Raw genomic sequence first — 26,195 nt, 5'->3', positions numbered from 1 at the left:
TGAGCACCGCCACTATGGGCGAGTGCCAGCTTTTATGTTCTCAGTGGTAATCCTTGTAGGACAGTGGTTCTCAACCATGGCTGCACATTAGAATCACCTGGGAATCTTTTTAAAATCCTGATTTCCAGGCCTCATCCTCCGGAATTCTGTTTCTTTGTTACTAATGTTGTAGCCCCACCCCATAACAAAGAAACAGAAATTCCGGAGGATGAGGCCCGGAAATCAGGATTTTAAAACAATTCCCAGGTGATTCTAATGTGCAGCCAAGGTTGAGAACCACTGCTGTAGGACACTGTACACAATGTGTCCAGACTTTGGATTTTCTCTGCTCAATTACTGTGGCCTCTAGCAAGATGCTTCTCTGGGCCCCAGCCTCCCATTTGAAAAATGAGGGGCTGGATGGGAAGAACTCCAAGGCCCTTGCAAGTACTACAGGTGTGACATTTATGAAATGGAGAGCCCGGAGATGGCTGTCATGGTTGCAGAGTCTAAGTTCCTGTCCAAAACCAGCATTTTCATTCCTATGAATGTACATGACAGATTAACCCACCGATGTGTGGGATAAACTTAGGACACCAGGCAAGCTGGTCTTCAGTTACCCCACCTCTCCTACCTCACCAAAACGGGTGACAGAAGAGAGCTGAACTCATTAGCAGAACCCTGATAAAAGCTTCGAGTGTTCCTAAGTGCAGCCAAAGGCTTTAGATACAAGAAAGCAGAATGAAGTAATTATTCAGAAGATGGACAAAAGTTTTGGTGCAAAGTATTCTTAGTACTGACAGGCCTAAAATTATAGATATGCGATTATTTTAATCCTGTATGGACATTAAAAGAATTTCTACAAATTTATCACTATTAACAAGAAAAGCATAAAAAATAAACTAATTGAACTCTTTCATTTTATAGGAAAAGAAAGTGTGTTTCAGTAGCTTAAGTTGCAGAGCTAACAAGTATCAAAGCCAGGTTTTATAAATTCCAGTCCATGGTTTTTTCCACGGGGACCCTTTATCTTTTTTATCATTTCCTTCAGCATTGCCCATGAGACTGAGGGAAGCAAGACAGGCACGATAAATCACATTGTTCAGATGGGGAAAGGGGCTCAGAAGTTACATGGTTTCTTCCAGTCCCCAGATGTGTGGTGGAGTGGAAATTATCCCAGGTCTGATGCCCCCGACTGTGTTCCCCGACTGTGCACCTAATCTGAACCAGTTCTGGGATACATTTTTTCATTTAAACCTCACAAAAAACCCGGCAGCATATGTCATGGTTGTCACCTCCAGATGAGAACGCATTTCTCTGACTGGAAACCATGGGTTACTCTGCTGGCCTCTGAGTATCCTGACACTGACTACCAAGTGCTGCTCAAGCATCTGCATGCCAGGTTGGCATCAGACTTCTACTTTACATCCTGTAATGTCAGCCTAAAACAATGAAGCTTGTCCTACTACATTTCAGGAAATAAAAATATTAAACCCAGCTAATGATTCTTTCTGTCATGATAATTAGACTGTCCCATTCTCAGTATGGCAAAGTCATGAAAACTATACCCTCCACAAGTACTTAAACATTAAGATGAATTCTGAGAAAGAAAAGATCTAGAACTTAGGAATTAATTAGGAAATTCTGGTATAGAGTGACCAAGAGGTAACTGAGTAAAACTATTTGTTGTACTACGTATTTTATTAAGTTAACTGAAAACATAAGTTTTAAAAAATGTGACAATTAAGTTTTAACAACAATCTTGTCTTAGAAACCAAGACTGTATCAAAAACTTCTATATGGAACATTCAAATGATAATGCTTTGTTCTTAATAGTAAAAATTGTATTAATAGAGAATACTTTTTAAAAACTTGAAAATAATCCCTAGCAAAAATCAACAAACATAAAAAAATGTAAAACATAAAACAAGATGAGCTCAATTAGACCTTGAATAATTAAACAACAAATTTGTAACAATTTAAATTGCTAGATTTTCTTAGATAGTATTTTTAAATTTTACAATAAAGATAGAAACCCACACCTGAAACCTACATGATCATGTCAACCAATGTCACCCCAATAAAATTAAAAAGTAAATAAAAATTAGAAATAAAATTTACAATAAAACAAAGTGCTGCAATTAGATTTATGCTAAAAGTAGTGTGTTTATCCAGGAACTATAAGCAAAAGTAGCACATTATTAACATCAGATAAATAATATTGAAAAATTTTTAAGTCAGCCCTGGAGGGTGGCTCAGTTGATTAGAGTGTCATCCTGTATACCAAACGGTTGCAAATTCGATTTCTGGTCATGGCACATAACCTACATTGTGGGTTTAATCTCTGGATGGGGTGCAACTGATCGATGTATCTCTAACACATTGATGTTTCTAACTCTGTCTCTCCCTTCCTCTCTCTCTAAAATCAATAAAAACATATCCTTGGGTGAGGATTAAAAAAGTCTTTTAAGTCATATTTTATGTGCTTTCAACATAACATTGACATAGATAACACAATACATTATAATGAGGTGTAATTTTACTAAATGGCTCTGTAAGTTAAATGGGAAAAATTAATAAGGATATGGAAGGTATAAAACACATCATTTTTATCACAAATACACATATTAATCCTATCTAATAATAGACAAACATGGTAATTGACCATGCCTTCGCTACGCCTCCCATTGGCTAATTAGCGTGATATGCAAATTAACCGCCAACAAAGATGGTGGCTAATTTGAATACTGCAGGCAGGGCGGGACAGCGAGAACCACCAGCGTGCCGCCATCTAGGGCTGGCCGGCCGCCCCAGGTCCCTGGCAGCAAGGCAGGCCCACCCCAGAAGCCGCAGAGGCCGTCTGATATGGTAGTAACTCTATCAGTAAACACTCTGAAAGACAGTGGCATAAATGCACCAATTAAGAGACAGATTATGAAAAAAAAAAAAGACAGATTATAAGGCTGAATCAAAAACAAAACCCACTTTAAATATAAAGACACATATAGATTAAAAGTAAATGAATTATGCTGCAGTCTATTTTGCTCAGTGGATAGAGCATTAGCCTGTGGACTAAAGGGTCCCGGGTTCGATTCCAGTCAAGAGTATTTTATAGGGTTTTTTTTTACATGTATGAGATTATTTCAAATTAAAATATTAAAAAATTAAAAATTAATAAAATATTAATTGAAATGTGTACGCATTACATGAAAAATCTCCTAATTGCATAATTTATTAAATTGTGCTAAAATTTACAAGGGTTCAATTAAAAAATACCTTAATTCTAAATGATATAATACAAAATATATAATAGTGCAGTTATAAGCACTTATCTGAAAATAAAAATTTAAAGAAGTGAATTTAAAGAAGGGATTAGCCAAAGGAAATATATGCACAACCCATGGACACAGACAACAGTATGGTGATGGCCAGAGAGAAGTGGGGGACAAGAGCTGGGTAGAGGGGGCAAAAGGGGGGAAATAGGGACATCCTGTCTATAACAATAAAAGCATAATATGCTACTTAGACTGGAGGTCCTTCTGGGTGCCTGCCTGCGGCCGGAGGGAAGCCGGTGCCAGCAGCCAGGGGAAGGAAGGTCTACTCTTGCACGAATTTTGTGCATCAGGCCTCTAGTATAATAATAATAAAAGGCTAATATGCACATTGACTGAACAGCAGAATGACCGGTTGCTATGATGCGCACTGGCCACCAGGGGGCAGATACTCAATGCAGGAGCTGCCCCCTGGTGGTAAGTGCACTTCCACATGGGGAGTGCCACTCAGCCAGAAGCTGGCTCATGGCTGGCCAGCGCAGTGGTGGTGGCAGGAGCCCCTCCCACCTCCGTGGCAGCACTAGAATGTCCAACTAATGGTTTAGACCCGATCCCTTGGGGGCCTAAGCCTTTAGTCGGACATCCCCCGAGAGCTCCCTGGCTGCCAGAAGGATGTCTGACTGCAAACTTAGGCCTGTTCCCCCAGGGAGTGGGCCTAAGTTGACAGGTGGACATCCCCCAAGGGGTCCTGGACTGTGAATGGGTGCAGGCTGGGCTGAGGGACCTCCCCCACCGAGTGCACAAACATTTGTGCACCGGGCCTCTAGTCTATAATAAAAACATTATCTTAAAAGATAAAAACATGTAAAAACAATACTATCTGACCACAATGTAAGAAAGCATTAAATTAATGCAAAAAATAACAAAAAATGTTTCCTCATTTATTCAAGTCAAAGGAAAATGAAAATAGTAAAAATGAAAAATATAGACTTATTTGCAAAAAATGATGACAAGAAGAACGCATATTTAAATTAAAATGAAAGCTGTGGTCAAAGGCCTAATCAGAGAGAGATACATAGTTTTAAGTGCTTTTGTGTTTAAACAATAAAGTATTACAATAAATTGTTTATTGCAATACAATAGAATAAAAGAAATTAAACATTCCTAAGGATAATAATGATGGAACTAATAAAAATAAGTAAAAGTAGAAATGACTAAATTATATAGAAGAAAACTTCCAGTTTAGTACAACATAGCAAATTAACAAAAGCTATTTATTGTCTTCCCTGAATTTAACTTTGGAGATGCCACAAGAAAAAAAAAGGGAATACTAATGGGCTTCAGGTTGTCATTCATCAATTAACAAAAAGCTTGTGAGGCACTCTAAGACACATGTTTCTAGACATTTGGGGGGAAAATGAAGATCTGAAGCAAGAAAATGTCAGCAACCAGAGGTAAACCTGCATCTAGAGGTATATCAAAGACAATCTATTTCATTGCTCTGGAGTTTAGATGTCCTGGCCACTAACTTAACCTCTGGTCCCATGTGGTAAAGGAGCAGCACTAGAACAATGATGAATTAACATCAGGGCAGTACTGAAATCCTATTAAAGTTGGGAAGGAGTACAGGTACGAAGGAACTACGTATTCTCTAAAGAGGCATACCTATAAATATAATTAACTGAAACTCCTGAAATGCAGAAAAACTAGAGAGGAGAAGTGGATGAGAGTATGCTATGGCTATTATTTTGTTAAATGGTAATGACAGAGCTATTGATCTGTTTTCTATAATGCTGGGAGAAAATAACTAAAGGTTGAGTGAAAGTAACTCAGAAAAAATCTCTAGAAAAAAAGAATAAAATGTTTAACTTTTAGGCAGCAGATGAAAATTTTATGTATCTAATGATAAATAGGTAAAAAGATAAAACAAAAACAAGAAGAAAAGATGGAAATTGTAAAATATGAAATAATTCAGCATATTTAAGTTCTAATATTACAGTGACTAAAGTAAATATAAATGGGTTAAACTCACCCATTAGCTGACAAAGACTCCCAGGGAAGTCAGTACAAAGGTAAGATTTAGGAGCAGGTGGATTATAGAAAACGGATTTGAATAAGAAGGTACAGAATGACTAAAAACAAAAAATATATAGAAAATAGGTGCTTTGAAGTAAATATGAAGCAAAAAAAAAGGCAGTGTTGAATTTTTACAATCAGATGAATTAGAATTTGGGGTAAAATGCATCATAAGCTACAAGAGAGGTGTTGCAATAAACCATGAAGTTGTAACAATCCTGAACATATATGTACATAGCAACAAAGATTTAAAATATATAAAACTATAATTGACAGAATTATAAGAAAAAGACTATAGCTTTTGATTTATCATATACTTTTCAGAATTAGTTGATAAGACAAAATGCAAACTAGGCTATAGAAAAATGTGTTTGTATTATTACTCTTATGTAAATGAAAAACATATAATTTTCACACCCAAAATAGAATATGAGTGTTTTTTGCATCCATGAGGAATATTTAAACAAACCTATTTATGAATTAAGCTACAAAAGCCTTGAAAATTCTAAATAGCTATTATTTGGAATATCTTTTCTGACCAGAGTTAGAGCCCAATAACCAAAGAATAGCAAAATACAGTTCCATATGTCTAGAAAATAAAATATTCCACTAAATAATTTTTGTTAAAGAAGAAATCCCAAGAGAAAATAGATCAAAGTGACAATGGCGTTCTAAATGTAAAAAATTCTGACATGTAGCTAAAACAATATTCAGAAAAAATTATACATGTAAATTATATTTACAAATACTTACAGAATGCAGGAGTTATCAAAAATAAATGTATTGGTATTGATTAATACCAATAAAGGAGATAAAATGACAAATAAAGATATTGGTAGGAATAAAATAAGTATTCAAAAATTTTTTAAAGTGTTTTTTAATTTAAAAAGAAAATAAGAACATAAAAGATAACATTACAGATAAAATTCTAGAAAAAAAGAACTAACAAGTGAAACTATTCAAATAAAGAAAAGAAATAATAAAAGAGTAACTATAGATATTAAAGATTTCAGTACTTTATTTTTTAATTTTATTGTTTAAAGTATTACAAATAGTACATATGGAAAATTATATTATAAAATATGTAAAGAAATATGAATGCCTGGGAAATACATTTGAAATGTATTTTTGAAAAATGCAAATATATCAAAATTGGCCCAAGAAAAATCTGAAACCTTGGGTAGAGTATTAACTATTATAAAAGATATTTAAAATCTTCCTCCACAAAGGCACAGATGGTTTTATAGCTGAGTAATTACAAACTTTCAGGGAACAGTAATTTCTACCTTATGCAAGTCATTAAGTCTCTTATTAAAGTCATTTCTGAAAACAGAAAAGTAAAGAAACCTTGTTAACTTATATCAAAGCGAATATAACCTTTGTGGCAGCTTTTGGTTAATCCACTCTAGTGAAGACTTTCTGTTACTTATGTAACTAATAAGGGGACTAAATTTTTTTAGAGGTCAGAAAAAAAAGACTTGACCAGACTTGACCAGTTATATTCCATAAGCTGGGATTAAAAATGTCAAAGTGATAAAAAAAAATGCCAGTTTTCTGCAAGTTAATTTACTAGGTTAATGTAATTACAATCAAAATTACAGATAAGTTTTTCCCCCCAAGGGAATTAATAAAGTGATTCATATGTTTTCTTGAATAAGTTGAAAAGTAAAGGAATATCTGAAGTTAGATAGACCTGATTCATTCCAACAATGTTTAATACATATTCTAATAATACTTCAGCAAAGAATGAGAAAACGGAACAGAATATGAAGGCCAAAAGCAGTCCAGAGTGTAAACACACAAATTCAGTAGCTAATAACGCTGAACCTCCAACAAGAGGGAAAGGGGTAAATCAGTGTTTAAGAAAAGTGGGAGCCATCTTGTTAACTATTTGAAAAAAATTAAGCTAAGGTACTTGTCTTGTTGTACACAAAAATTTCCAGTATATGCTTCATAGCATTCATTCACCAAATATTTAGTCACTATCTTCCCAGGACTGTGCAAAGGCTGAGGATACAACAGTGAGCAAAGCCAGAGGAGCTTAGAGTCTACTAGGGAAGATACAGAATAGGCCAAAAGCAGGACTGATGGAGATGTCAGTGTAAAGTGCTTTGCCCAAATAGCATGACATGTACTTTTGCTTGAAATAATGTAATTAAGAGAAGCCTCTGTAATATGAGACTTTGTACAGATTCCAATAAGCATGACTACCCACCTCCACCCCAGGTTTTGTGCATAATCTTATGAAAAATATCTGGTGCTACATAGTATTTGGACGTGTATCTTAATCACATAACCAACGTTAAAACTAACGGTGGCACTGTGTGAGGTACAGATGCTATGTAAGAGTGGCATGTAGCTGATACTCAATGGCAATCTCCCCAATACGTTAATGCTAAATATAAAACAAAAGAAAATCAATAAATTAGAAGTGAAATGGTGTGGTATTTGGTTTGAAGATGTCAGTTAATCTAGAAATCCCTTATGAGAAATGGTCCTAAGATAGGCACTGCTGTATGTAAGGGAATTCTGAGTTTTGTGAGCATTACTGAATAGTGTACTTCGTTGTACTGAGACAGTCACACCTGATTTAGAACTAGGAATAGTTATAAATTGTATGAAAAATCCCTGTATTTTGCCTCAAGGACTCTGTGGTCTATATAAATGAAAATGGTTCAACCTGACTAATAATAATGGGTGGAAAGGAATGGGCACTTTCAACTCCTAAGTACATTTCTGCATCAACCAAAAAAGCCATTCTGGTTCAATTTCACGTTAAATATCACAAGTCCCCCAAATATTCATATTCTTTGATTTAATAATTCCAGTGTGAGAAATTATCCTAAAGACAAGTGCAAAGGTATTACTGTAATTTTACTTTTAATAATAACAGTTATAAGAAGACCTGGAAGTAAAGAAAATATTCCCCCAAAAAGGAATTAGAAAGATAAGTCATGAAAAATCCGTCAGATGAAATAGCGAAGAAGCATTCGTTCTGGAAGAACATTTGGTGACGTGGGAAAATCCTAACACTACAAATTTAAATATAAAGAGTAGGAATTTAACACATCCTATATTATATAATCCCAAATACCACAACATTGGGATTATGAGAGATTTTTTATATTTATATAATTTGTATTTTCCAAAACTCTAAAATGAACTTAAGTTTGTTGGTTTGTTTGTTTTTACATAAAAACTTATACTTGAAAAGTATATTCACCTTGATACTGGTCTCAAAGATGTAAATTTTGTCATAGGAATTAAAAAGGTAAGTCAACATTTTAGGTATATAAAACATAACATCAGAATGTATAAACTTGACCTATTTATGATATAGCAAAATTAAAAATTCCAAATGAAAATTAGAAACTACAAATAAAATCAGTAATCACAAATCTGCAATTATCAAATTTATTTTTCAAGTATAGGACATTCCCCACCTCCCACCCCCGCCCCCAGAAGTGGTCAAGTCCCTAACAGACTTGAAACCACAGAACAGTGGTTTTCGAGCCTCAGTGCTTCATGATTATTTGGAGAAGCTGTAAATAATAACATACTGTACTTGTCTTCACAATGGAGGATGTTCCCTAAAACAATGAAGAATAAATTGCCTGTGGACACATTCACCACTATTTCTCTTTTAGGTCTTGGAGTTCTGAATAGTTCAGACAGCTCCTGCCTTGAGAGCACTGATCTCAGGTTTCAAGAGGCATCTCTGACTCCCCTGCCTGTCTTAGACTCATGGGAGGTATCAGTAGAAAGAGAGAAGGGACTGGGTATACATCAACCTTGCCCGCAAGATGTAGTTTTTAGCAGTGGCTGCATCTTAAAAAGCTGCAGATGTTGAATGGCCCTCTTTCCAAAAAGGTCATCTCCCTCTTTACCATTAAGCCAAAAGATGGCAACAGCTTCACCTTCACTTGGTAGTTCCACTAGCATTGTTTGAAGTTCATTCACTATTTTCTTCAATTAAACCATTTGGTTATATCATCTGACTGCTGTTGGGATCTTATCTATTTTAGGAAAAGGAAAAAAAAAACCCAACTTCTTCAAACCACTGTCTTAGAGGAAAGCTTATCACCAGGTCCCCAAACTCCTATAAAACTGAAAGAATATAACATGAACTTATCATGAAAACCGCACATTTAAGCTACAGCTTGAAATTATGGAATAGGCAAGTTATAAACTGTCACTATGACAAATAACAAGGGTTTAAATTAATGATTGTGGAGCAAGAGCCACTTAAATTTTACCTTGACATTCAATGTGATTCAAGATAATTCTTTATGAAAAGGCTCTATTATGAAAACTGATAAATCTTACTACATTTTTCAAACAAAAATACATCCTTAATAATGAAATGGGCGGCTATAAAAAGTACTTTGCGGACCAGCAGCTTACCTCTTTGAACTTGTGACTGAGCTTGGTGGTGTCCAGGTCTGATGGGGAAAACATGTCCTCGTTCTCGGGCAGCTCGAAGACTTCAATGGCCATGTCACTGCCGGGAAGGGTGGGCCCCTCCTCATCCTCCTCTTCATCGGTGGCATAGTCTCCTGTCTGGAAGGAAGGGGGTTTCAGAACTCTAGCCGCCCTCCCCCAGGGAGAGACGGGTGATTGGAAAATAGTTTTTATAAAAGAGAAATAAAGTGGTAAAAGTGTAAGTAGGCTTTTAAGTCAAGCATGCCTCATGCAGCCGATGTTAATAAACAAATGTTAGTTCAAAAACTCAAAGTGACATGTCTATGCCATGTATAAGTGCATTTCTGAAAAGCTACTGTCCTCATCAGCATCTCTAGTATAGCAACAAGAATTGCTCTTAACCTAAGTATTTGATGGTTTTATTAAATAAAATAACTCCTTTAAATTCTCATCGCCCATGTGAATAAGTCACCCGATACTAGGCGCGCAGAAAAAGGAAGGGGAGATCAAAAGATTCACAGAATTGAAAGGGACCTTAATTAAATCCTACAAAAGTGTAGTAGATGAATTCACCTAAGCTGTAGAATGCAATCATTCTGTTTCATTTATTTAACTAATGTGGTTAACTACTGACCTAAAGGATAACCCCAAGGTTTCTAAATTTACAGTCCACATGAGTGTATTGTTTTGCCTGCAGGGTACTATGATAAATCTTAGCATTTCGTCAATGCTAAAAAAAAAAAAATTCACATAATATTCTAGGTTTCCAGTTTTTCTTGAGAAAGCACATTATAATATGATAACAATTAGCCAGAGTCAGCAGTAGTTATCCCTTTTGGCTGGATCACACACTTTCTAATACCACAGCTTCTGTAACTCCATATTGTTCCATGCTCTTACCTTCCCTCCTTCATGATATCTGCAGGTCCCTAAGGTATCTGAGTTCATGACCCTGGGATAAATGTTCCTCCTCACTACTAACTTCCTTAATATTAAAAGGTAGCTCTGCTCCTGGCAACATCGGGCTATGAGATGCTAATTCAAAATAACTGTTTGAGATCTATAGCTTATGATATAATTGAAAGATAAATCACCGATTCAACAAAAAACAAAGTTCATTTAATTCATCTCTGCTCCGTCAGGTAGTCCCATCTAAAACATAAAACAGATAAGAAGTCATACTGCCTTTAAAAAAACTTTCATAAACAGTGTAGTGAGTGATCTATTCCTTTGGTTAAATAGGCTTAGCATCTGATTGCTTTTTTCTTTTTTTCTTTTGGTTCCTTGCTATGCTCTTGCTAGAGCTGAAACTCCATTTCTTTCACTATGTTTGCATATGAAGGAAATATGATCATGAACCTCAATGTAATAATTCCTCACGTCTGGAAGATCACTATTAAACTGCCATTCTGACTTCTTTTGAGGTAAAACAACTGCAGAATTCTCATGTGATTATCTCTGAACCTATACTCTGATTCTAAGTTTTCCACATTTCTCTTAAATCATGGAGCCCAGAAGTAGACACAATTTCTAGTGAGGAATCCGAGGGCCATTGTTCACAATGAACAAACTGTCTTGGCATTCTTCAGACTCTACTCCCCACACAGAGGTTGTTATCATGAAGACCTTGACTGAGGTGGCATTTGTATAAAAGTACCTGGAAGTCTAGGACTCATCAGAAACCAGTGTTTAAAAAATCCAAGCTATAACTACCATTCCCAGTGTCCTAGGCCCCGACAGGAAAGGTAGCTGAAGAGTGGGGCTGTTTGGTTCCAGAGAGCTCCCACTTGTTGGTATAATTAGATCCTACAAATCTTAACAGAACTCTTTTTCCAGATTTGATATGGGGTGTTTTTTTTTTTCTGTGATAGTCTGTAAATTAATTCACCTCCAATTTCTATATGTATTTAGAACCAAGAGAAACGTTATAAATCCAGCCGATGTTAATCAGTAGGAATGTAGCAGGGCTGGTACGTGCACAATCTCAAGACACCTTGCTGAGAGTTTTGATTTAGAGGCATAAAACGCTGTGCTTGTTTTTAACCCTATAATTACAACTAGCAGCACAGCCACACTTTTATTATGAAGGCCTAAACCAGGTATATAAAGTTTACTTCTATATCATCAATGTGATAAATATCATGAGTGACTCAATAAAATCTTAAGCTAAATTTAAAGTCTGACAATGATGTAGCACTTTTTAAACATAAGAGTTGAAATGTACATTATCTTCATAAATGTACGTTATTAAGAAGTCTTCCTCTTGATTCTTTTATTTTTTGACTTCGCCAATTTTCTGTCTCAATATCCAAATAACCTGCAACTCTGCTAAAATACTTTTTATTTTCCATTTCATCTTTTTATTTACTAACATTGCTCTTTCTAATTAGTCTTATAAGCATGCTGAGGATCAGATATGTCTTTTACTGTCTTGATTATATGAATTACTTATTAGAGGCTCTGGATAGAGCGTTTAAAAACTCATGTTGCTGTTCTCCCTCACCGACCAGTTACTGTTCCCATCCTGAACCAGCTTTAGAATAAAGGAGGCATTTACTACAGAACCCAAACACCTAGGGGTTTAACAGTTACATCTAGTAGACGAAGAATAATGTGTGCATCTGATTCTTTTATCTACTTTGAAAATGGGCATTACTTTTCGGTAAATCTGCAAGTGAAATAAATTACATAGAATGATATGTTAGCAGAATTCCATAAACCTCAAAATTAGATTGAACTGAATCTGAAGTTTACAAAGGATGATGGACAATGATGTAGAAAAAAGCAACTGCTACAACAAAGTATTCCATCGGCATCCATTTCCTTATCTTTATTTCTAGCCAGTTTCAACATCTTTCATAAACAGACCCTTGAAGAGTTCTTTGTCCCAGCTTGCAAGAATAGTTCTTCGTGTAAGGAGTGAAGGGACAGTACATGTTCCTTTTCATCTCCTTGTTTGCCTTCTTGCTTATTAGCTTATACTTTTTAATAGCCCCACCCCAAAAAAAGGGGGCAAAAAATTAATAACAATTATTTTTATAACTTACTGTGTGCCTGACACTGTGCATTTCTTAAAAACTGGGTGATATAGGTTATTACTCTGCCATCTTAATTTGAGGAAACTGAGAATCAGAGACGTTACCCAAGGTTAGACGTTCAATTATCTGCTTGAAGCTACATCTAACATATTCCAAAGCCCATGCTCTTTTTCCTATGCGATGCTGCCTGCGGTCTACATGAGCTAAAGCTCTGCAGATAAAAAAACAGAAATACATTCCTTTCATATTTCCCCAGCCAAAACCCTAGTGCATAATCCTGTAGTGTTGAGATTCCCCTTCCACATCTTTGAACATTATCATTCAATTCACTTTGAAGATTTGAAGAGTGTCTCTGATGGGCTCCAAAGTTCTTATCCTCTTCTTTTCTCTCATAACATGCTCACCCTGGGCGAGAGCATAGAAATCTCCTTCAAAAGATTTAGCTTACGGACCGGCTGACTGATGTTTCACGCACTCTTTCTTATGTAAACCAGAACTAGAGCGTACAGTCTGTAGAATTACTGCAGTGTCTTAAAGTGGACAAAAACCCTATTTGCAAGGCAGAACGAGTGTAACCTTCCGCTAGGTGTCTATGGTTTATATCTCTTACATTTCCTTCTCACATCTAATTTTCTTGAGCTACTGAAATTTTCTTGTCTTTACTGAATCTTCCCTAAGCATTTTATCTCATTTTCACAGACACACTTCCTCTACACTCATACTACTTACAGAATTAGATATTTCATTAAAATACACATTTATAATAATAAGTAGAGCTGTTCTGCCTCTTAGTAAACATGTAATTTTTGACTGGTGGGGGCAGAAGCGAGTGGACACACTAGAGCCCTAGCCCCAGGAAGGCTGAGGATCTCAGCCCAGGTTGTACAGAGGAACAGACAGATCTGTTATGTTGATGAGGTGGTTAAATGGCGACCAATGAGAGAATCTTGGTTTTGAAGTTTCCCAGGCCTATGTTCAAATCCTGGCTCTGTGATAAGAAGGTTGTCATGACATTAAATCAGATGGCGCCTGTGAAGTGTTTGTGAAAGTCCGGCACATGGTAGGTGCTCAAAATGAGCAACTGCAGCTTGTTGCTGCTGGTGGTACTAATACGTACTGTAACAGCAACATGCTAAAGCTCTCCAATCTATCTCATATCCGGACATCTGCTAATATAATGTCCTAAACACTAGAGTCTTTTATAAGCAAATCGGTCAGTCATTTCTGAAGTAAAATGTCTCTATCCCGTAAACTTGCTCATCCTCTTATATTCCCGGTTTTGGAGTAGATACCAGCTTCTATCCCAGAAAACATCCAGGCCTCTGTTCTCGTCATGTAACTGGATCCCCTCCTACCCCAGTGATCAGAAGTGAATATCCATCTACTTAGCACATCCTATGAAGCTGCAGCCTTAAGACTCTTCTAATTCAACCCTTTGTTTCTGCTACATGTCTTATGTCACTCATAAAAGTTGGCTATTTGAGAATGCTGGGTAGGGTTTATTCCTGCAATGCCAGGGTGGCTAGCACACTGCTTGGCACATAGGAGGCACTAAAGAAATGTTTGCTGAATAAATTAAGTCATAGCTACATCTGCACAGCACGGCAGAGCCGAATTTTCCTGCTAATTCTCAGCTTTCAAGTAAGAAATACAGTGAAGCACAGCTGTAGCTGGGGCCCAAGTGACCCTTTGGGGGACTTTCTCTTGTTGTTAGGCTCAACCATTAGCAGTAATTTTTGCTGTAGCAATGTTTGCTCTGGTAAATTCAGGGAAACTAAACGGTGCTAATCATAAAAATAGCCGTAATTATGCAGTTTGTGTTAGCATTTGTTTATCGGATTTGAATTTGGTTATGTATATTTTCAGACTCAGTTCTGTGAATGAATAGGAGAGAGTTGCTTTTTATCTAGAGAAGAAAAGACCTCAAACTAACACTTTAATGTTTAAAATTCCTAAATCTGTGCCAACCATCCAGATGGTTTTCAGCACAGGACCCCCTTCTCTGCAAAGGCCTCCCTCTCCACTTGCTGTCAGTTGACTTCTGTGTGCCCTAGTTTTGTCATGTGAGGCCACTTGGTCTCTTTCAGCGTCATTTGCTCATCTCTAAAGTGGAAATAACAGCAGCTTCTTCCTAAGTCTGGTGGGAGAATTTCCAGTAGTGATAAATTCAGAGCACTCATCACAGTGCCTGGAGTACGCTACACGAGTAGACGGCTTTATGATTCTGTTATGTTCCCCATCCCTGGCTTCTCCAATACAGGGCCACAGAGCAGCACACCAAAACAGCATGGGCTCTGCGGCTGGAGAGATCAGGGCCCTCAAACAGAAAGAACAATGTGATGGCTGCATGATGGTGGCAAGTTCTTTAGTTGGTAGCTGTTGTGCTCTCCTCTTCTATAAAATGGTGCAAAAGATACCAATCTCGTGCGGATACTGATAGGATCCGAAGAAATAAAATATGTAAGACATCCCAATGATCCCTGGCCCATTCCTCCTCTCACTTATCAAGTCACTCAAAATGTTCTTCTCAATCTCTATTCTCAGAATGTTTTCTGATATTTCACTCTATTTTTACTGTTTGGGCACCAAATCAAGAAACATCTGAAGATCAGTATCTAGGTCACCAAGATGGCCTTCTGCACTCCCTGCCTTCAGGTGCTTAGCTCTTCAGGACATTGATAATACTGCTGACAAATTATTCTTCCTAAAATTTCTGACCAGAGAGAGTTACAATTTACCCACAAAATCTTTTGTAACAACTCAAACTCATCTTTCCCTTCCTAAAATGTTCCAATTAATTGTGATAGACCATTCATGGAGTAGCATTTGATTTTATAATATTTTGAAGCCTTTAGTCCTCCCCTCTCTTCCTTTTAGAAAATATACTCCTCAAATGGAGGGACTTAATTTCCCAACATGGCAGGCAGGCTCTGCAATGACCCCCAAGGATCCCTCTTTCTGGGTAATCATCCTCTTGTACAGGCCCTTCTCCTTGAATGCAGACTGGACCTAGAGACTCACTTCTAATGACCGGAATAGTTTACGGAAAGCCTGGTGTGACTTGCATCTCTTTTGTCTTCTTGCTCTGAAGAAACAAGTGGCCATATTGTGGGAAAGGCCCACATCAAAAGGAACGGATGTTTCTGGCCAACAGCCAGCAAGGGCCTGGAGCCTGCCAACAGTTCACACGAGGGAGCTTGGGAGTGGATGCTCTGTGTTCTGCCAACAGCTGTGTGTGAGACTGGGAGTGGATCTTTCCCCAGCTGAGCATTTAGATGACTGCAGCTCTGGCTGACACCTTATTTACAGCCTTGGGAGAGATCCTGAGTCAGAGGCATCCAACTAAACTGACCCACAGATACTTTAATATGTAAATATTATTTATTTTAAGTTGCTAAGTTTTGGTGGTAATTTGTTATACAGCAATAGGAAGGGGATATAGTAAATACAGAAAAATGGGAAAGTAGCTTTGAAACCAGGCAATGAATGAAGGCCGGGAGGATTTTGAAGGGTATGTTAAGCAAGCCTAAGTTGCCTTGAACAGACTATACATGGAAATCTGGGAGGGGATCCTTGTTGTGTAGTGGCAGAAAGCTTAGCAACATTCTCACCTTCTATAAGGAGAAAGTAGGAAATGTCCCTAGTGACCTGAGTGATTCTAAAATTAAGAAATGGATTCCAAACTAAGTTCAAAACCAGCGTACTGCCAGGGGAACATGGTCTAAAAATGAAGCAGAGGTGTAAGCAAAAAATCTTTTGTTAAGAATTGTGAGCTTAGGAAACCCACATTTTTAATAAGGCTGTCCACTAGACAAACATCATTGAAAAGATAATATGGAACAAAGGCCATCAGTGTCTCTGCCCACAAGGCATGCAGAGAAGTGAGAGACCCAGGGAGAGACTGTCTCCAAACAATGTCTACCTTCGTTTCTACACTATCTTGGCTTCTGGTGAATTTTCCCATGAGTATCATATTCTCTCGGCTGCACTGATCAGTGTGACCAAGAGTGGCTAGGACCAAATCCATCCTGTATCACACTGCATAAAGAGCACTATTAAAAGATATCTAAGCAGCAGAATGAATCTAACCTGCAGTACTTAGATCAACCATGTTCCCCAAGACCGCCAGACCCTACTGGCTAAAGAAATACCATAAACCATCAGGGTCTACCATAGAAACCCAATTGGCTTTCTCCTTAAAGTTTCTTCACTGGCCTTTCCACTTGTCTAAAGTATTAATTCAGACATAGCAGGATGTATCAGTGGTTGCAGACTTGGTATTGGTCCACAAGAAGGAAATCCAGGGTTCAGGGCAATTCTATTATCCATAATATCCTTGGCCAGCTAGTTGAGGTTTACCTGAATGCCTTCTAAAATTGAAGTGGTGTCACTGATCACATCATCTAAAGTCAGTCAAAACTTGTACCACTTTCTATAATTAAATGAGTCCCACCCTAAGAATGGGTGGCAGGATGCATATTAACCATTCCTCAGGAAAACAACCCTGGGTAACCAAGAATGGCCTCATTTTTAGAGGGATCTGTGGATCAGCTGAAGATGATCTCAAGATGGTGTTTCTTTAAAAACACAAAGGCTTCTTATGACCAACACAGTTACATGAATAGCCCAAAGAATTTGATCAATTGCCACAGTTTGTTTCCATGGTTTGCCATCCCAGACTTTCACCTGTCAGTCTGTAATTTTCCAAGTGACCAGCTGAGTCATTGATAATATTTCATGAGTCAGTAAAGATATAACAAGGTTTATCATGGGGAGTTCAGGCCAGAATTATGAGAAGGCCCTTCAATTCTGCCAACTGATTGAACAAAGTGACCAAATCCATTTCTGGGTGAGCATAGCTGGTGCTGAGGCTGGAAAGTAGTAGGTAGCTTAGCTGACCCATCAGTGAACCAAGCCCATGCATTAAGGCAACCTCTATGAACTGAAGGCCTCACTGAGCTAGAGGCCTTGTTTCTAGAGGTAAAGTTTCCCTGAATTGGAAGCTATACTTGTTCAAGTAAATCTAAGGTGCTATTGGGTCAGAATGGCAACTTACCATGTCCATGTGATAAGCAGGGGTCCTTCCAATCTTACTGGTCAGAGAGTTCAAGTTGACGAATCTCAAACTGAGATAATTCAGGTGGGACACATGGCCCCATGAATCAGGCTTCAATTTCAGTTTCCATAAGAATTTAGTAGAAGATTAATAGCTGCCCCACCGCCTTGTGTGTGCATGTGTGCGTTTGTGTGCGTGTGTGTGTGTGTGTGTGTGTGTGTGTTTCAGGGGGAGGTGGTCGTTTTTTGTTTGTTTGGTTTTTTTTGCATCAGACATATAGTGTTGTGTTGGGAAAAGGCCGGGTGTTCTTTCAGCTATTAAGTATTTAAGTAAGCTGTGATTTCCCCTTCTCTTCCTGGGATTCTGTATTGTTTCTGGACCACATGGGAGAAAACAGGGATAGTGCTCTGTATGTCCTACTATTACTGCTCTACATGTGCCAATCCCTGAATGGGAGATCTCCATTTTGGCACTAATGGGACAAAGAAGTGCAGGCATATAACACATCAATTCCATTATATGTCTAACAGTGGAAACATTAACAGCATTACCTTGCATTTGCCCAAAGGTCACATCTACAAGACCAGTATTCACAGAACCATAAAGTTTGGGCGCCTCCCTCTCAAAGTTCCCCAGCATATTCAAGGGGCTCATGTAGCATTTGGTCTCTCCAGAGAACAAAAAGATCTCAGGCCTAGCTGTAGCCATCTTTCTCCTTAAAGTCAGAATAGAGGGAGGAAGCATCAAAGGGCATGGGAGCAGAGAGCAGCTTTGTGCCAGTAATAAGGTACAGTAGTTTTCAGTTTTGAGCAGTGCAGTGATTACTCATGTTTTAACCAAACTTCCAGTGTCCACCTGAAGCAGTATATAAGGTGAGTCATCATTATGAACACAATCTATTTAGATTTGGGGAGTCTGACTCAGAAGCCATAGCCTTGACTCTCACAACAGGGACTCTGTTATAGAGGAAATCTCAATCTGGAGTCTAATTATGAATCTGGTTTGAACATAAGGGATGGTGAAGTTTTCTAATTTCAAACAGTTTCACCAGTATTATAAACCAGTTAGGACCCAAATACTCATCAGTGGTTTCTCACATGAGTTTGTCTATCTCAAGAATATCTTCTTGACAGGACCAATATTCCCTTAGAGCAGCAAAGACCCTCTACAAAAAGCTGAGGTCCTGTGCTGTCTGAATTAATGTAAAGTTGGCACAATAAACTACAATAGAGGTTGAGTTGAAAGGCAGCCCACCTGTTGCTATTTCTCCTTAACTAGCGTTCTATGCCTTGCCCCATTATCTCTTCAGTGAACCAGCCAGAGTTCTAAAGATTTTACCAGGCTTCTTGCCATGGCATTTGTAAATTCCCTCCCTTCATGCTCAGTGTGGGTGTGTTTCTCTGTAAGTGTTGTCTGAGCAAGGTTAGCGCTTTCCTCTAACCCAGAATTGTTCCACATACTAGCTCATATAGTCCATCATGATTTTTGTGCTGACACCTCAAGCTACACTTTCCAAAGAGTGATGAGAATAGGGCCAGATAATGTCTATACACATAGACATGACAAGGGAGGACCCTAGAGCATGGGTAACCTGCGTCTTTTATAACAGGCAGCATTACTGCCCTTGCTCCAGAGGGAAAGACTATCTCTATCTCCAAGGCTGTGTTCATACACAAACACTTGAAAAGATAGTTCCGATTAAAGAGCACTTCTGCCAATTATTATTTAATGGGGAAAAAATTAGAAATTCAGCTGATTTTACAAGTTTCTAGAATATTATTCAATTTACCTTTTCAAAGACTTTCCAACCACTATTCCTTTCTATATACTCTGCTCTGCAGGTAAACTGGCCTTTTTATTTCTTTGAATATATACAATATTGAGCTGGTTTCTCCATTATAGAAAACAAACAAAAATAACAAAAAAACTTCTTGCAATCAAATTTGAAACCATGAATCTCAAATTCATGCTTTTACTTTGTATGTCTTTAGCTGTGATGATTCTTTTATACTATGGTTATCTGGTCTTTTGACAGGTTGCCTTGAAAATGATTTAAATTCCTTACCATATATACTTATGGTTCCCACAGCAAAAGAGCAAGCTTCCTGGAAGCATAAACTGTACTTTTCCATGACTCAATAGTCCCAGTTCAATTCCTCTTAATAATGTTACCCACTTACTAAGACATAAATGTTATTGTCTTTAAGTCCCTGATAAATATATTCTATGTGAGGAGGGAACCAGTGAGCCCTATTTTTCCCACTGAGACCCAGAACTGAACAGCCAACAGACCAAAGTAGACCTCTGTAATTCAAATGTCACACCGCAATTTCAAGTTGGCAGCCTTCCTTGAGTTTCATTTTTCTTTCCAAGGAAACAATGAAGCACTTGTTCTAATGCCAACAGAAGAACTGTGGGAAGAGACTAAGAGATTTGTATTTTCTTGAATTTTATCTGCAGAAGAGAACAACTACAGTGACCAAAGTGATACATATTATCATTGTTTTAATAATTCTATAATTATACAACTAATTAAATCTTGGAAAATATGGTGTGTTCATATAAAAACTGACTCATATGATTACAAAAATGCTAATAGGTCATTAAATAGAACCAGAACCATATATTAATATATATTACATATGTTATAATATATATTATAGAATATATACTAAAAATAAACTAAAATCAACAAAAATGTCATTGATGGTATTTCTATGGTTTATCTATCAATTGATAAGAAAAATAAATCTATCTTACAAATTCCTTGGAGGGAGAATAATTCAACCCCTTTCCTCATTTTTGGCTATCTGGTGGTTCTTGGCAGCAATACCTTTTTGCAAATCTCTGCAACACCAGGACTTTATATCCGTTTTCCTGGCATCTTTAAACTGGACAAGTCCAGCTCTGATTGCAGCTAACCCCTTCCCCACAAACTCCCATAAGCCTAGGTTGTCTATCACGCATATTCTGTTTCAGTAGGTCTGTGGCTCAAGGTAGAAATCTACCATTGTAAAGAAGTACCATGAGATCCTCACATTGAGGCAAGTTTGAGACACAGGTTCTTAAGTCATTTTGTAAGTCCTTGAAGAGCAGGAACTATTCATTTTATATCTTCATAACTGCTAAATCGAAGCAATTCTACATGGCAGATTTTAACCTTTTTCATTAAATATTGAGTTGATACAGGGTACTTTGTAACGTATAGAAAATATAACGAATAATGTTGTAACCATCACCAATGAACTAATAACCTAGTTCAAGAACAGAAGCAGAAGCGCTGCATTTTAATTATGGTCCTCCATATGTGTGTGTCTCCTTGAACCTATTCCAAACTCTTACCCTGCAGAGCAAATCTGCTTTTGTCACTCTCAATTTTCTCTAGTTTTTAAAACATTTTTATTATAACTAAACAACGTGTTATTTTTTTTACAAGATTTTAAACTTTGTATAAATGAAATCATATTGTTTGTATTCTTCTGTGCCTTTTTGTTTTTAATGGTACACTCCTCAGAGTCCAACAGTTGTTGTGGCTTGTTGAAATAACTTTTGTATATTACCCCACTGTATGACTGTACTACAATATATTTACCTTTTCTCTTGTTGATAAAGATACCAGTTGTACCCAATTTTTTTCTATTTAAAAACAGTATTATACATTTATTATAGCTCATGTGCAGGTGTTTAGTAAGAAATATAATTGTTGATTCAATTTACTAGATAATTGCCAAAGGTTTTTCAAAGTTGTTGGGCCAATTTATGTTCCTATGTACAGAGAATAAGAGGTCCTTTTACCCCACATTCTTGCCCAAACGTAAAATATCCCATTTAAATCAATTAGGTAGGTATGAAATATTTCGTTTTGGTTTTTCATTTCCACATCCTCATTGCTTATATGGTTAGGCATCTTTTCATATGTTTCAGAAAAAGAAAAAAAAACTGACTTCTCTTTTCAACCTCCTCTCTCTTACTGGCAGCTAAAGATAATGATAATTATTTTAGGTATAGTATAACACATTTGTAGACATTTTGGCATGTCCACCATATAGACCATGCAAGTAAGTACTATGATAATTCAAAGATATATGCATTTTTTAAAAATTAAGAACATTGTATTAAAAGAAAATTGCTGGATTTAAAGACAATATAAGTTACTGTGTATGCTGTATTATACCAACATCATACAGCTCTGTTCTTAGATGTCTTTTGTTTCTCTTTAATAATAATTACAAAATATTTAAAGTATTAGGGGTTAAAAACATCCATGGTTAAATATTAGGAAGTGAGTCCAGTTCTGCAACTAAGATATGTAGACTCAAGTTTCATAATTAAATGTTATTTTTCAAACAATAATCCTCAAACTATTATTCAACATTCACAACACACAGCTCTAGAGAAGATCTTGTGAGCATAAAGCTAGTTAAGACAGAGACTATTTCATTTCACACACGAAGCAGGAAGGTACAGATACGCATTATTCCCCACCAGAAAACAAACCTTAAGGAAATAGTTGTTATTGTTATTGCAGTTGCCAGACACTCCTTGCAAGTCAGCCACCGTGTTCTAAAATAGTTGACAACAAAAATTAAAGAAGGATTTACCCCACTAAAGAGAGCAGCCTAATGGTAAAGGATAAGAAACAAAACACTGACGCTCCAGTGCCTGCTGTAGCACACACTTTCAAGAACTAAAAGAATGCCCCCACTCTTATAAACACAGAATAAAGTCAATTCACATTGTTAAAAAGCCATCCATAATAACTGCAATCTCTTGTTCACACAACACAAGCTGTTTTCAACCAGGAACAGCAAACAGCATGAGTCAAATATAATGCTATCCCTTTAATGCTTTTCACATAAAAATTCTGTTCTTGTAAATCTTTTAACACTTGTGCAAACCATAGCTTCCATTATATTTTTGCCTTCAGTTATTACATTAACACAAGCAATGAAAATGCATATACATGTTGGTAGCTGCTCCAAATTGTATTCAGTACTTTTAAAGATTCTAAAAAATTAACTAATATTGTTATAATATAGTTATAATGATATTAATTTCCAGTAATGGAAAGAAATTATAGAAAGATTAAATTCTGTTTTAAAAAAAATGGGGCCTCCATTACTGGAGTGATGATTAACATAGTTATGAACTACTGCCTAAAGAGTCTTTGAAATGCCATCTATAATCTAAGCCTTTAAAATGTAATAAATAGTATAGTTTAAAAGGATATAGAAAGAGGCAAAAGCAAAATAATCAGATAACTTTAAATGTGCATGTAAAATAGCTCATTTTAATGTAAATGACCATATTTATTTTCTAATTTAAAAAAGTGGTACAGTACCAGTTCAGACTTCATTTCCAGTCTGAGCCCACAGCGTTTCACGTTGCAAAATACACTCTGATAGAGATGCCCCAAATATGCATAGAAGACCCACAGTACACAAACCATGCCAGAATTATATCATCTCACCACTCAAATGCTAAAGCTTGATTGTTGTGGAGTATGACGGGAGATTTAACTTGTTATTGAAAATTAAAATCTAGTTGGAAAATTTACCATACCCCAGAATATCATGGGACAGTGTTAACTGTTTGAGGGTTTTTACTGAAATCCTCCATGGTTACTATTCAGATTGTTAAAAAAAAAAAAAAAAAAAAAAGAAAGAAAGAAAGAAAAGAAAGAAAAAGGAAGGAAGGAAGGAAGGAAGGAGAAATGAACAATAATTCTATTAAATCCAGAAATGCAAACACTAAACACAGATCTACATTTAACATTTTTCAATTTTTCAGATATTTGTCTTCCTCTTCTTTGTAGGATCTCTTTTATTCGTTAGCCTTTAGGTAAAACCATTTTCACAAGACATTTTTAAAAGCCACTTTTGGCCTAAGGTAGAGCCATTTAAAAAGCCACTTTGCTTTTAAAGAATCAGAATGTTTAACATCGAGTGTAAAAAGATATAGGAATGCAAATTATGTTGAATTGGTTGTTTGCTTATTATAAACTCTTCTAGTTTAAACACTTGGAGAAGATAAGCCTATAAAAATGCAGAAATTTAGAGTTTGGAATTATCTCTATATTTTAATTCTTTTGGAGTATCATTTATGCTTTCCTAAAGCATTAAACCAGATATATCTAAGCACACACAATACATGATAAAATAGTTTTAGTCCCAACTATGGTTCCACTGTACTTTTACAATTTCTGGATATATTTATCACATTACAATGTTTTCCCTGTAGACAATTCAAGCAAGCAACTCCTCTCTGTCAATGTGACAAGTTCCAAGTTAGAATCAAACTTGGATGATTTGACCAAAACCAGAAGCTATCTATCCTTTGTAGACAATGATGATCTAAATACTGGCACTGGAATTACTTGGATGAACTTGTTGTTCTACATTTAATTAGAGGTTTTCCTCGCTGGCCCAGGGAGTGTCACAGGGGATACTGTCAAATAAAAATGATTTTATCTTTGAAATCACAGAATTATTCTATAAATAGGAAGCATGAGAAACCAAATGATTGATTATATAATTCAGGATTAACAAAGATATGTAAATCAATGAATTGCTCAAGTAGATATCAAATTAACTAAATTATTCAAGGGCCATTTACCCACTAGATAACCAGTATTGATTGATCTCATTTCCATTACAATTTTTGGACATTTTACTTTTTATTAACAGAGAAAGACAGTAAATAAAAGATAGGAACACAACACTCAAATCAATTTAAAAATATTTGGTAGCATTAGTAAAAAAAATGAATTTAAGTCACATAGATAACGTGTTTAAACAGGAGTGACTTTTAATCATTTGTACAGCTTTCATCTCTCCTATGCACAGAAAATTAACAGCGTGGCACACTTGGGTGAGGTGGTGTGGAACAGCAAGAGAGGGAGTACATAAGTCAGAGAGGAGCATGAGTGAGAGAGACTGAGGAAAAGCCTCTGTGACCATTTCAGTTAAGTGAGGGTTACTTGGAATAACATAGTAGCACCTGATTTCTATTTCTACAATATTTTGTAAAGTATTTGTATACTCTTTAAGTCCTATCTTCATAGGATACTTATATTAAGCAGTTGCCTAGAGTAAAAAACCCTCCAAGAATTAGATTCCCTTATTATTAGAAACTAGAGGCTCAGTGCATGAAATTCGTGCAGGGCGGGGGCATCTGGCCCTCAGAGGAGTCTAAAACCGGTCCAGTCAGACATCCCTCTCACAACCCAGGACTGCTGGCTCCCAACAGCTCGCCTGCCTGCCAGGCTGATCATCCCCTAACCGCTTCTGCCTGCCAGCCTGATCATCCCCTAACCACCTCCCTGCCAGCCTGATCGTCCCCTAACCACCTCCCTGACAGCCTGATCATCCCCTAACCACCTCCCTGCCAACCTGATCAACGCCTAACTGCTCCCCTGCCAGCCCGATCACCCGCAACTGCCCTCCCCTGCTGGCCTGATACCCCGCAACTGTCCTCCCCTGTAGGCCTGATCACCCTCAACTGCCCTCCCTCTTTGGCCTGATTGTCCACAACTACCCTTCTCTGCTGGCCATCTTGTGTCCACATGGGGGCAGCCATCTTGTGTGGAGTGATGGTCAATTTGCATATTATCCTTTATTAGATAAGATGTAGGACAGAGTCACAGAATGAAATTCTTATAAGATACTCCCTCACCTTAAGCATCTCTTGTTACCCAATTATCTGTGTGCGTCTAAACACGGCAGAACCCTCAGTCCACTCTGTTTGGAAAGAGCAGCGTGGTGCAGAGTCCAGGCCTTGGAGCCAGGAAGATCCCTCTTCCCATCTGAACTCTGCCGACTACCAGAAAAAGCTTCAGTTGCTGCATTTCTAGAGATAAAAAGAATCTCTTCCGTTTGCTGTAAAGATACATGAAATTATGTGGGGAAAGGCACCTTGCAAGGTGGCTGGCACTGAATACTTACTTACCCCTGTTCCCCCTGAAAAGATCTGCTTAAGTGACAATCAACTCTGCTTTCCTTACAAAAATTGGCAAAAAAATTTATATGATGTTTTTAAGTGTAAATGTTGAGTAACAAACATTCCTTTTGCATTTACTAAAATTATTACATTAGAAAATAATATACAAAGATATGTGTATATCTATATTCATATCTATATGGAGAAAGAGAGAGAGAAGGAGGGGGAGGGAGGGAGGGAGGGAGGGAGAGAGAGAGAGAGAGAGAGAGAGAGAGAGAGAGAGCACTTTACCTGTTTGAATTGAAAACTTCTGGGAGATGAATGTGATTTCATTCCTATGTACTGGAAGAAGTACGTAGTATGTGATCTAAAAAATTTCACTTGATGAACCTTAAAAACTATTTTTTTCACTCT

General features: G+C 37.0%; 1 protein-coding gene across 8 annotated transcripts in view; it reads right to left on the bottom strand.

Moving 5' to 3' along the window:
* PPP1R9A (protein phosphatase 1 regulatory subunit 9A) overlaps positions 1 to 26,195 on the bottom strand; it is a 230,710-nt gene that overhangs the window by 49,704 nt on the left and 154,811 nt on the right. For 7 of the 8 annotated variants that reach the window (XM_006779231.2, XM_015558300.1, XM_015558298.1 and 4 more), the window contains exon 6: positions 9,732 to 9,887. In XM_006779231.2, coding sequence (XP_006779294.1) covers positions 9,732 to 9,887 — 156 coding nt within the window. Of the gene's footprint in view, positions 1 to 9,731; positions 9,888 to 22,340; positions 22,407 to 26,195 lie in introns of all 8 variants that reach the window. The other variant, XM_015558301.1, reaches the window with a different exon arrangement.

This window comes from Myotis davidii, unplaced genomic scaffold (genome assembly GCF_000327345.1).
Source record: "Myotis davidii unplaced genomic scaffold, ASM32734v1 scaffold187, whole genome shotgun sequence".
In the NCBI taxonomy this organism is placed as follows: Eukaryota; Metazoa; Chordata; class Mammalia; order Chiroptera; family Vespertilionidae; genus Myotis; species Myotis davidii.
Note: the sequence above shows the minus strand (reverse complement) of the source record. Positions and strands in the feature narration are given on the sequence as shown.